The following is a 12,248-nucleotide window of genomic DNA, read 5'->3' on the forward strand; positions in this document are numbered from 1 at the left end:
AATCCTTTTGTTCAAAATCGAAGATACCCAAATGGATTTGGGTTTTGATTCGATGGAAACGTTTTGAAACCGAATAATCAAACACCAAATAGTAACGTATAAAGAACTTTCTCTGTTACTTTTGTTTTACCAATCAACATACATGGATTGCAAATTTACAGCAAATGCAACGGTCTCCAACCTCAAGAAACCATATCTCATAATGTTTTATTCATTGTCTCGCAAGTAAGAGCATATAAAAACCTTTACTATACAAACAAAAACACAAAGAAAAAAAAAAAGAGAGCCTTCCATTCTTCCAGGCAAGGCCTCGTCTCATTGACTTTTCTAATTTAAAATCAAATTCAGGAGCTAATCAACGCAAAGCACCTACAGTGTTTATGTTAGTACCGTAAGAGTTAAGTTTATAAACTAAAGAATGGGAGCTGATTTAGCTAGATTTACCCCTTTGTCTCCGCCCATTTGGATCAGCTGCACCGGAGACTTTAGTAGCTTCTTCAGTGTGTCTACTATGCCACTAAATGCTGGCCGTTGAGCCGGCTCATCTGCCCAGCAAGCTTCCATCAGGGAAACCAAAACCGGAGAGGTATTGGGAGGAATTATAAGCCGCCTGTTCTGGAATGCAACTGCTCCAACTACCTAATCACCAGACCAAGATTCAAACCATATACTATAACAAAACACTAACACTAAAGGTATCTCACTTGACTCATGTGTGAACACCACTTTTGAAGAATCATATGTTATTTTCGAGGTGGGGAGAGAATGTTTGTTACCTGAGCAGGACTGAGCCCATTCCAAGGCTGTTGCAACGTAATCAACTCCCATAGGACTACTCCGAAGCTGTAAACATCTGATTTCTCGTTTGTCGGCTCTCCTCTAAGGAACTCTGGAGCCATCCACTCAGGCTGTTAAATCAGACAAAGAGAAGAAGTTTCACATGTCAAAACACAATTTTTCCATATTCACAGTAATTAAATCATAGGAAAGCTTACTGTTCCTGCAACAGATTTTGATGGTATGAAAGTGTTTGCCTTAAATCTTGAGAGCCCAAAATCGCAAACCTGAGACAGAGGAAAGGTTAGGCTGAGACAGAAGAAAGGGACGATGGGAGGCTACGTATCACTACAGTTTTTTTCTTTTTGGTTTAACATCATTACCTTCACTGTCCAGTTCTTATCAACCAATAGATTTGGAGATTTTAGGTCCCAATGCACTACAGGGGGATTAAGACAGTGTAGGTAGTTGAGCCCCTTGGCCACATCCAATGCCATACGTAGCCTCCTCCTCTGATCTAGTAATTCCCCAGAAGCTGGCCTATGGATGAGGCGGAAAAGACTACCCCTGTTATAAGGAGTAAGACAGAAACATAAGCTAAAAGATAACGCATAGGTTTAAGATGAAACATCATGTATATGTTCAACTTTGTGACTTTGGCCTAAACACATTGGTTAACTATGCGGATGGAATACCTCGGTAAATATTCTGTTATTATTGACAAGCGGGGTCGCTCTGTCACAGCACCCATGAAGAGAACAACATTTGGGTGACGGACACGTTTCATTATTGCAACCTTCAATCGAAATCACAGGATTGAGAGTTATGGAGTGAACTCATGGAGTTAGTCATTCAAAAGAGATTAGTCTAGTAGCTTTACATACCTCTCTGAGAAATTCTCTGAATTGGTCATCATGGAAGTCTTGTATAGACAAAATCTTGACAGCGACATCCTTCATCATAAACAAAAACATAATTAGCATCTTGTGCTGAAAAATCTATCAGAGTGGGAGCTACTTCAACACATTACTAAATGATGAACTTTTTTAAATTTGAAACCTACTGATCCATGCCACTCAGCACGATGCACAGTTCCAAATGATCCTGAAAAGAACGTAGATAAAATTTCACAAGAGTTGTTGTTATTTGGATAATATATCAGAAAAATATTTTCTAGACTAAAAAAAAATCATGGAGGAAGGACATACCAGCACCCACACGCTCTTTGATATGGAGTTCATTCCATGCGACCTCCAGCCAATCTGATGCCAAAGAAGGCTCAATATTCAAGTAGGGTGAGATGGCGTCAACAGGTAACCTGCCTTTTCTATCTTTTCGAGTGTCAGCTTCTGTTATCTCTGCTTCAACTGATAAGTCTCCCTTTGGCTGCTTGATAGGAGTTTTTTCAATTGTATCTTCTAATAATATATTTTCTTCTTTGCAGGTTTCTTGTGAGGCTATCTTGTCTTCAATAAGGTTTGGTATATCAAGTGGTAGAACTCGAAGAACTGTCTCTGACAAAACGACTGATGATGTCTTAGTGAAGCAAGTTTGATCAACATGAGCACAACATATGGCCGTTGTAATATCAGGCAACTCGTTTTCTTTGTGTACATGGCTTTGACTCCCTACAAGAATTCAATTAGCATAATTGTATCATAATCTTCTTCCATCTCTACCTCAAGTACTATTGACTAACGATTTTGAATTATAATGGTATTACATACTCTGCTAACTGCAGCCTACCTGAACGTTTAATATTTTCAGAAACATCGCGCGAAGCCTTTGACTCTACAACCTGACAAGGAGATGTAATATGCAGGCAAGGCCTGGAATATTCTGTAAGATGACTCATTCGAAGAGGTGAAGGAACCTGACACTGTTTTCCACCGTTGATTGAGGAATCCGGATCATGGACATTTCCTGGTTCCCCAATAAGGTCAACTACATATTCCCTGTTGAGAAATGATATCAAGTATACTCAGAATGTGGAACATAATTAAGCTCAAAAATAATAATTCAATGGTTATCAGGAGCTAGCAACTATTTGTAAGCACAGAATCAAGAACATACACAAGTACTAGACCCCTGGAGAGGAGAGACCCATCTGTTAGTAAAACATAAAGAATCAATAGTTGTTTTAAAATAGAAGCAAGTAGGAACTTCCTAAACACCATGCCATGAAATTCTACCAGTGCAGGAATTAAATATTAGAGTTTTTGCTTACTGCCTGAAAGTCTACTTATATATATGTAAACCCACTGAGAAATCTGGCTGTAGTTAAGTAGACAGAGAGTAAAACAAAAAAAACCAATGGGAAGCCTATATATCAAACCTTGTAATCTTCCTGTCATCGTCAATCTTGACAAGGCAAGAAGATTGGTGGCCCTCTTTACAGTACCTGCAACCTCGAGCTATCCGGCATGGTAAACCTATGCAATCAGCCAATTTCTGCATATTCATGATAAACAAGTCAACAATATCCAATAACATCAGAGTCTAGCTTTCTCTATTACTATGTAAGTCCATGGCTGACTCACCTTGAATAAGAGGGCACGATGCCGGCAAAGGCCCATCGTCAAACTACCTATAGGAAGAATGATACACTTCCGAAATTCCTTGAGTCTATTGCTAACTAGTTTCCATCGTATCTGAAGATCACCTTCCTCCATCTGGAAATTTCCCCTAAAATCTCTAAAACCTCAGCACACAAATCTTACGTGTATATATGCACAACTATGAAGTTGGTGTTAGAAAACTAAACCCACGGAGAAAACTGAAGATCAGAGAAGAGAAAGTGTACCCCATATAAACAGCAACAAGTCTACCAAGTTTCTCCACGCGCAGTAACATGTTGTCAGAAGAACAATACAGCTCATGTGCCTTGTCCTCCAGTTCTTTAAGTCGCGAGTCCTCACGTCTGTCAAACAAAACCACTTCCATTGATGTATCAGTCGGCTCAGTGCCCTTTAGTAACAAAAGAGATGGAAGTCGTTTTCCTTCTTCGGAATTGTTACACATCAACCAAAGATACGGATCCATCCCTAGTATGCTGTAAAATCCATCTGATATTTTGTCACTGTATGATAAACAACCGCTTACCTGGAAAACAAGATAGAGAAAACAGAAAAATCACAATCCTATTCGAGACAAAAGGTCAAATGGATATATGAGTTCGTACCCAAAAACGGTAGGAGACAGTTTCAGTGCTCTGTGTATGAACCAACTCAGTGGCCAGGTTAGCCTGGGAGCTTAACCTCCTAGCAAGCGTGACTTGCAAGTAATAGCCTTCTTTTGACTTCTGCGCTAAGCTTTGCTCTTTGCCCTCTTCCCTGACCTCAACTTCTCCTTCCTCCTTGGTCACAGAGACACGCGTGGTGGTCGAACTTTCCCTTGCGTCTGTGGGACTCGAGAAATTGGAGAAATTACCGTCAACCGTCGTCCCGGAAAAGAAACTCCCGGCAAAGCTGCTCTCACTAGACAGTCGAGGAAGCGAAACCTCCCTATCAAAGCTCCGATCAATGTTCCGTTCATTCATGCTAATCGCTCGAGCAGAAGAAGACGAAGCCACAATGATGGAATCAGGGGAAGTAGCAGCAGCGGGAAGCGGATCAGCCTGAGACAACAGAAGCTCTCTCTCCTCATCGGCGTCGCTAGACATAGAGAGGCGCGTAGGCTTAACGCGTCCAGTAGTAGCGGCAGAGCGAGATAAATTGGCCTTCTTCTCGGCCAACCACTCATAGAAAGCGGCTAGTTGCTTAGACTTGCGATCGTCATCGCTAAAAAGATCTGAAACTGCAGAGCTTTTAGAAAGCAGAGGATTAGATGAGAAGACAGTTGTTTCCTTGTCCTTGTCGCCGAGTCCATTAGATTTATTATCCCTTTCGAATCCGAAACTCTCACCAACGTTGGACGAAGTTTTCTTCTCGTGGTGAACATTCTTATGAGAAAAGGAGTCGAAGCCACGGTCGGGGAACTGCCTCGGGAAGAAGTAAGTAGTCCGGTGAGGCATTTTTTCGTTTGATTTGAAAAAAAGCACACACAGATCAATGGAAAAGGAAATGAAATAACCGCAACTTTGCTTGGGGGGGATATTGTATCGTCGTTTCAACCAAATCCCGTCATTGAATCCAGAGAAAAGAGACGATCAAGAAGATAAATAAGAAGAGAGGAAAAATTATCAAGTTGAATTTGTGGAGAGCTTGGTTGATTGATCCGTTCTCTTACTATTTCGTTCAGATTGCAGTAGGTCAATAGTCAACCACCGGAAAAAGAAAAAGACTGTGGAAGATATCGAACGTTTCACCGGGAAACCAAAATACACGGTGGTTTTAGGAGGGGGAAGAGAAGTCAGAAGAGATAGGGTTTTTGTTGTTGTTGTTGTTGGAACAACAAGGAGAGAGCGTCAAAGGTGTTGAGATTGGACGGCAAACTAAAAAAGAAGGAAGAAGAAGAAGAAGGAAAGGAAAGAAGCAAATTGGGAATAAAATATATGAGAAATGTGAAATGGCCAATTAAAAAAACATTGAAAAGCATTGGGACATTTTTTAACATGGGAGAGACTCGAGGGCCGGGAGAGAAAGAAGAAGAAGAGGGAAGAAGGATGGGAGAAGAAACTTTATGTGACGAGCTTACACGTATACTTTTCATGCAATAGCATAATGACACGTGTATTATCATCCTACTCTCCCATGCATTTCTTGTTTTTTGATCTCCCCTCTTTCTTTCTCATGAGCGCAGTTTAAACTTTTTATTAGGTAAGGATGACTAATGGCTTCACTAGATCTTGCGGATGTCTAGGTGCTTAAATTAGTCAAATTATCTCTTTGCTATTACTATACAAGTTTGAAGTCTTTATACAAATCATTTGATCTACTACCATTTATTTATTTTTGTTTTAGTTTTAAAATCTAGTTACAAGAAAATTGTTATGTGTAAGGAAAATCATAAATATATTTGACTACATGTCTCCTGGATACATATCTACTGATTTGTTTTGTTGGAAAACGATAACATAAGAAGTTCGTGATAGCTTGGTTGCTTTTCCCCGCATGCAGATGAACGTCGTCCTTTTTCGCTTATTACATGTGTTTGTGTCTTCTGTGACTTGTGACCGCTTTTAGATTCTCCTTTTTGTTTCCTACTTACAAAGTTCATACCACCACCAAAACCAAACACTCATCTTCTGAATCTCAACTATCTTTTTATTTTCTGAATCTCAACTATCTTAATGTTAAAAAATAATAAAAATAAACGAAAAGGTTTCTGTATATTATTTCTCAACGCAAGAAAGAGTCCTACAATAATAGCATGCAACTAACAAGACAGGGATGAATCACATTCACAAGAGTGTTTCTTTAGCTGTTTTTTTCATACCTTTACATCCTAGGTTTGGTGAAGCCTTCAGATTTAGCTCGTGACTCATATACACTAATTTCAATCGGAAGATTTTTATACGTTGATACTATTTATTTAATATGATTGACATAATAAGCTATGATACATGCATGGGTCTCTGTTATAGAGTACTGATACAGATAACCCACTATTAATTTATTCGTCTTAGAATTATTACTTTTGATTTGTTTTAACAAAAACTAAAATAAAAGAAAGAGAAGAACGAGTCGTCACGAGGATCGAGTACACTTAAAAGCGACACCTTCTCGAATAATCTCTTCGTAAATTCGATCATAAACTATTCTATAAACACATTACTATTAACTATATTGTTGGCAGAACAAACATTATCATTTTTTTTGGTTATCATCAAAATGGTTGGACTATGGACGGTTCTCTTTCTCCCATACATCTTTTGTGTGTATTCTAATTGTTATGTTCACAATAATGTGATTATTAATAGATAATCTTATCTAATTCGTGGTCCCGTCCCGAGCAGCATTTAGTTAGTCATCCACATGGTTTTGGTATATGATCCTTATGCACACTTCTTCTATAAGCTACTCTTGTAAACTAAGATTGAGATCTAAGATGCATTGTCACATTCCAACGCAACTTTTTTTTAAATTGTTAAGCAGCTATTTTATAAAGTAGTGTTAGTCGGGCTTACAACCAAAAAGAAGAAGCAAAAGATCTTACGAGTTTTGAATTGATTAGTATTTAATTGATCAGACGAATACGTACCACTTCAGTTTAATAATGTCTCTTCAATCTAATCAAATCTGTCTTTTCCCTTCACATTCAACTTTGCCTTTTAACCTCATCATGTCACAGGATTTGGTATACAGGCACAGTAACAGAACTATTCCGATTATCAAACTCTTAAACCAAAGATATCTGATTGATATGGTATTTGCTTTGAGGTTCGGTTATGGTTTCTATAATACATGTGATGATGAGAAAATATCAATTCATAAACAAGACCAACTGATTCTACAAGGATTTCCTCTATTTCTGATTCTTATCACAGAATCTAGTGATGGTTACCTAACATAATAGAATTTTCCCCATTTGCAAGAGCAACCAAAGAAGTGTCTTCTTCAGCAGTTGCCGGTTCAGAGTTTGAGTTGTCAGCATCGGCAACATTACCGGCCTCGCCCTAAATTAAGCAATGATTCAGGCTCTGTCTTATGTGTGTGTAATAAGCCAACAAAAAAAAACACACGGAGAAAATGATAAAAGCTCACCATTTTTATTAAAGGCGACTGATTCTCTTCTGTTTTCTTTGAGAGATCCCTCAATGTGCCCTACAAGAATTGAACAGTTTAAAATGTGAAATATAATAGCTATTATAGTTTTCATGACCTGAGTATAGTGAAAATATGATATATGTGAAAATAAATTGAGGAGGTGATGTATTTATATCTTTCTGTCGAGATTTATACGCACCCTGTTAGCCCAAAAAAGTCCACAGGCATTGCAGAGAGTCCTGGGGCCAGAAGGGCCACGTCGCATCATTGGTGTACATTTGGAACTAATGCCGCAGTGAGTACACCTACGTTAGACACACTCACGTTTAAAACAAGAGGACGAAATTTTTTGCAAACTAGTGGATAACACGAATTGTATAAGCAGTCTAAATTGGAAGGGGCAGAACACACGATATTTCTGGATGGCCATCATCTTGGGCAGAATCTTGATCTGTGCCCGAGTTATAAGCCCCATCCGACATCTTTGAAGAGGTGAATTGACCTTTATTACGCGCCATTCTGGTAAAGACTAACAAAGGTCAGAGAGATAGAAAAGGGTGGCAAATCCTATCCCTTGAGAAAAAATAAACATGTCCAGTATTCCGAGTTTAAGCTAATTGTCACAAAACCGTGGCTATAATCTATCCAGCTCAACTACAAACATATTCTCATATACTACAGCAAGCCATGGACACTGAAGCCTGAGTCACTACATAAGCACCTACATAATCACCAAACTTCTTGAAACAAATATAAGAAAAGTAGCAAAGATAGTAAACTAGTTAAATATGAACAGATATTGTTTCAATTCATAGCACATAAAAGTGAGGAAGTATTTAACAAACCAGAGCATAGCCAAAAGAGAAGAAAATTTCTAGCTTAGCTAGCTATACAAGACTACTAAGTTTTTGACCCCAGGAAATATGAAAGTAACATGTCCAGCCTCTTCAACGAGTAACCATCACACAATGCATTTTCCTGACAAATGTGACATTTTAAAAAGAACTAACTCAAGGGTTTTGTTACAAAATAAAAGCTAGCTCAATTCTGAGGGTTCCCCTAGGCCTAAGAAATTGTTTAAACACTCTGCTAACCAATGTGGGATGATAGTTAAAGGCTAACAGCTAGTGGCATAGAGTGGTAAAACTCAAGGCTGATTTGCAGGTGTAGCACAATCTAGAATGACAACAACTAAACAACTGAACTAAAACAGAAAAATCCCCTGACCTTAAAGCCACTTCTTGGCGAACACCGTATCTTACTTTCTTCTCGAAACATCTAGCATTCCTCTTTTTCCGAAACCTATCCAAGGATTGCGCCCGTTGAGGAAGGCTACAGCGGCTCTGGTATTCTACAGCAGGCTAAAAACAACAACAAATTAACAAAGGTGGAATAGAGATGAAGTGAGCACTTAGGCAGAAGTTGGGCACATATAGCAAAGTTACCATATGATTCTGCTGAGCTAATTCCATCACCTGCTGACCAGAAGCGAGCTCAGTAGAACCACCCAGCAGCGACAACACGGCATCGACCTATCAAAATCAATTTCCAAAATTTTGGTAAGACTCGGTGAAGCACAAAAAAGTGCCCATTTCACTTGCAAAAAGAGGTCATCTTTACGTGCCCTAAGCCATCAGGCGTTAATTTTCAGATGCACACTAGAGACTTGTTACAGATAACAAAAAGGAGGAGACAGAAGTAGATCACCTTGTCAGGACCAACAGCATCAAAAACGTAAACTTGACCACGGAACGAGATGGTAAGCTGATTGGCCCCTTCAGGCGGCCGAGAAACTAGTAATTCAGAACCCTCGGATCGGTGAGCGACCAATTGAGAGCCATCGGGGATCAAATCGGAGCCAGTACCATAGATGGAGTCAGGATGAGGGATTTCATCCATATCGTCGTAGGGAATGTGACCGGACGTTACGGAAGCAGAGACATGGTCTTCACCAGCGGAAGCAGCAGAGCCGGTACCAATCTGGTTATTGGGGATAATCACCGGTTGAGAATGGCGACCAAACATCGGAACTGCCAAAAAGGAGAGCTTTTTTCACATTGATTGATTGAAGGATATGGAGCAAGCAAATAAATAAAAAACCAAACCCTAAGAGCAAGAGAAGATGGAAATAGTTGACATAGAGAAGAGCAAATTACAGAGAGAGAGAGATTAGAGGGGAGAGAGATGGTGGTCGGCGCGTGTGGAGGAGGGGGGAGATTAGAGTCCGTCGTGAAATTCACCAGACGGTAAAAAAAAAAGTGTGACTTTAGGTGAAATCGCAGCACTTCGTCCGAGACGACCAAGATGACTTCCACTCAACTTGACTTAACCAATTACAAAATTTTCTCTTTTTTATTGTAATAAAAATTGTGAATTTTCCTTTTTTTTTTTTTTTTTTCTTAACTTGATTTTTTTTTTTTTTTTGTAAACTTTTTTCTTAACTTGATTTAAGAAATGGAATATTCGTGTTAAATTACAAATTATTCTCTTTCCTTTTAATTGTAAGAACCAATTCACAGGCATTTGACAGAAAAGAGTATCTTATATGAATTAGAATGAATGAAGTATTAGGAGGTCTTGGTGTGTTGCTTAGTTGGAGTAGTGGGAATGTTGTAGAGAAGAAGACCTAGAACCAGAACTATACTCCCCATCATGAGATTTGAGCTTAAGCTTGATCCTCCCGGTAGATACGGCAATGGTTTTGACATTATGTACACCGATAATGGCACTACAACAACACCAAAAAAGTATGTATCTCATAATGTGGATTTAATAGATTTGGTGCATCTGAAAGAGGCTTTTCTACAAAAGATAACAAATATGGACCTGATAGCATCACAGTGAGAGAGGAAACGATTGCTGAAGATATTTTCACCAGATGGAGCACTGAGATGTTGAAAGCGAGATTCGTCGCTATATAGAGCAGTGGGAGTATAGGGGCACCATCGCAGCCTGACATGCTCTCAATGGATCACAACCAGTTTTTGCATCTAACTGATGAACGAAAAGAAAACAGTCTCGAATAGTCTCTAACCAGAAATGTTAGCTCCAGTGTTGAAGAAGCAGCCGGCACCATCTTTTAGATAAGAAAGAAGGCTGCCAAATGGAATGCCTTTCAAGTTTGAGAGAAAAGGCATCAACAGGAACACAAAAAGAGCCTGCATAAGCACAACTTCAGTGATCTACACGGACTATTCAGGTAATAGCTTGCCTTGGTGGAACTCTATTATATGCATTGTTTTAGCCGGAACAAATACGTTAACATAATGATATTTAGCTGCCATATTCTAGTAGATACCTGAAATCCAGATCCAAATGAATTGACCACAAATATATCCAGTGACTTTCCCTGCGATGTTGCATTATGCTTAGAGTTAAGCAAGTTGATGCAGGGGATACTCTTTTAGAAGGAAAATGGATATGAATATGGTCCAGATACCTCAAGACGCTTTGCAGCATCAATGAAAACAAATTCCTGTTAACAGGAAATAAAACACTTGACAACTTAGATACTAGCAGCAAAAAAAAAAAAACTTCACAGCTCACAAGAGAGAGCGGCCTTACCTTAATAATAGATGCACCAGCTTGAAAAGCAGCAGATGCTACCAATACAGCAGGCCATAAAAAACCAATTGCTGCACCAGATCCACTGCAGATGAGTTACAATCAGCATTTGGCAGAAATCAAATATCACATGCCACACAGGTGAATTTGAATTTTAACTGCTGTGGATGGTGAATTCTAAAAGTACATAGTGAATTTACACAATGATCTAGAAGATGAAAGTAACAATGGGGGAAGATAAGAGAGAATAGCTACCTTGAAACAGCCACCACAACTCCCACAGCCACAAACAAGCAACCAGCAATTTGGTTAAGCAAAAACCTCTTGCCTAATATAAGAAGAGCGAAAAGCAGCTGCCACACCAAAAATGTCTGCCAAACATTTGGAGGCATGAGTTCAACACTAACACATACATGGAGAGTAATCAATAAAACAAAACCAAAAGACCTGATTCAAAATCGGTATAACCGGTCCAGGAAGCATGGCTGCAACAGAGAGTGGAATGGAATCACTTGATATGTAACTTTACAAATATATATAAAGTTTCCATCATGACTATATATAAATGGATACCTGCTGCAGCCATGCCAGTAGCAAGTCCAAGAGCTTCAAGAAAGCCAATGATTGCGAATCTCCATTTAGGCACACCCATCATTTCATTTGTCACAATGCCTAGACGCCGCCTCGTGTACAGAATGGTGAAATAAATCAAGACATAGCTGCCAACCACAAAACCAAATTTATTCGATTATCAGAACATAAGCTCCTTCACCGCCTCGTATTTTTCATGCAGCCAGTCGTTAAGTTACCCGAAAGTCATGAGCTGAGCCAAGAAAAAAGGATACTGTTTCATGGGAACCAAGGCGAGTCTGTAGAGCACGCGATTAGCTACAGCTAAGGCTACGATTACGACGGAGTTAACAACAATTAGGTTTCTATTGGAAGGAACTGAAGATTGCTCCGTCGAAGCATTGACGGAAAAGCCTTGTCTCATTGGAATAGTGGTTTTCCGAGTATTACTGAGGAAGCGAGATCTCAAATCTGATGGTCTGAATGAGCAACACATGGGCATAGTCTTCGCTCGATAGGTTAACGATCGTGCGCGACGGAAGCAGGCCTGATAAATCGCCGGGGAACGTGATACCGTAGGAATCGAAGCATGAAGACATTTGATTGGTGTTGTAGCCATGAGAGCAGTATCCATTCGCGGGACTTTCTCGGCTTCTTAATTCTTTTTTGAGTTATCATTGCCTATACGAC

At 39.4% G+C, this 12,248-nt stretch overlaps 3 protein-coding genes across 6 annotated transcripts; all 3 read right to left on the minus strand.

Annotated features, from left to right (window-relative positions):
• Positions 1-92: 92 nt before the first annotated feature.
• On the minus strand, positions 93-5,362 carry LOC17879205 (serine/threonine-protein kinase CTR1). Of its 3 annotated transcripts, XM_023778905.1 has the most exons (14): positions 3,959-5,362; positions 3,581-3,879; positions 3,318-3,462; positions 3,113-3,228; positions 2,524-2,732; positions 1,986-2,405; positions 1,841-1,881; positions 1,662-1,730; positions 1,473-1,573; positions 1,161-1,344; positions 996-1,064; positions 777-908; positions 445-639; positions 93-369 (listed from the first exon to the last, which is right to left on the minus strand). In XM_023778905.1, exons 1-14 carry the CDS (start codon positions 4,787-4,789, stop codon positions 352-354), a joined length of 2,829 nt encoding a protein of 942 aa, XP_023634673.1. In that variant the 5' UTR covers positions 4,790-5,362; the 3' UTR covers positions 93-351. The 3 variants fall into 3 exon arrangements, with proteins under 3 accessions (XP_023634673.1, XP_006282544.1, XP_023634674.1); XM_006282482.2 differs by having other exon boundaries at positions 93-639; XM_023778906.1 differs by lacking the exons at positions 93-369; positions 445-639 and having other exon boundaries at positions 825-908; positions 1,001-1,064.
• Positions 5,363-7,028: 1,666 nt separating this feature from the next.
• On the minus strand, positions 7,029-9,709 carry LOC17878335 (GATA transcription factor 25). 2 transcript variants are annotated; one of them, XM_023778338.1, is made up of 8 exons: positions 9,581-9,709; positions 9,132-9,454; positions 8,870-8,956; positions 8,652-8,785; positions 7,836-7,943; positions 7,624-7,729; positions 7,422-7,481; positions 7,029-7,333 (listed from the first exon to the last, which is right to left on the minus strand). In XM_023778338.1, exons 2-8 carry the CDS (start codon positions 9,447-9,449, stop codon positions 7,208-7,210), a joined length of 939 nt encoding a protein of 312 aa, XP_023634106.1. In that variant the 5' UTR covers positions 9,450-9,454; positions 9,581-9,709; the 3' UTR covers positions 7,029-7,207. The 2 variants fall into 2 exon arrangements, with proteins under 2 accessions (XP_023634106.1, XP_006285047.1); XM_006284985.2 differs by lacking the exon at positions 9,581-9,709 and having other exon boundaries at positions 9,132-9,573.
• A 124-nt stretch (positions 9,710-9,833) lies between these two features.
• LOC17880515 (protein CLT2, chloroplastic) lies at positions 9,834-12,243 on the minus strand. Its single transcript, XM_006283724.2, has 10 exons — positions 11,798-12,243; positions 11,562-11,707; positions 11,436-11,473; positions 11,244-11,359; positions 10,989-11,073; positions 10,864-10,899; positions 10,723-10,773; positions 10,459-10,582; positions 10,251-10,376; positions 9,834-10,152 (listed from the first exon to the last, which is right to left on the minus strand). The coding sequence occupies exons 1-10, from the start codon at positions 12,190-12,192 to the stop codon at positions 9,992-9,994; spliced, it is 1,278 nt and encodes a 425-aa protein (XP_006283786.1). The 5' UTR covers positions 12,193-12,243; the 3' UTR covers positions 9,834-9,991.
• Positions 12,244-12,248: the final 5 nt, after the last annotated feature.

The sequence above is a fragment of the Capsella rubella genome, unplaced genomic scaffold (assembly GCF_000375325.1).
Source record: "Capsella rubella cultivar Monte Gargano unplaced genomic scaffold, Caprub1_0 scaffold_7, whole genome shotgun sequence".
Classification (NCBI taxonomy): domain Eukaryota; kingdom Viridiplantae; phylum Streptophyta; class Magnoliopsida; order Brassicales; family Brassicaceae; genus Capsella; species Capsella rubella.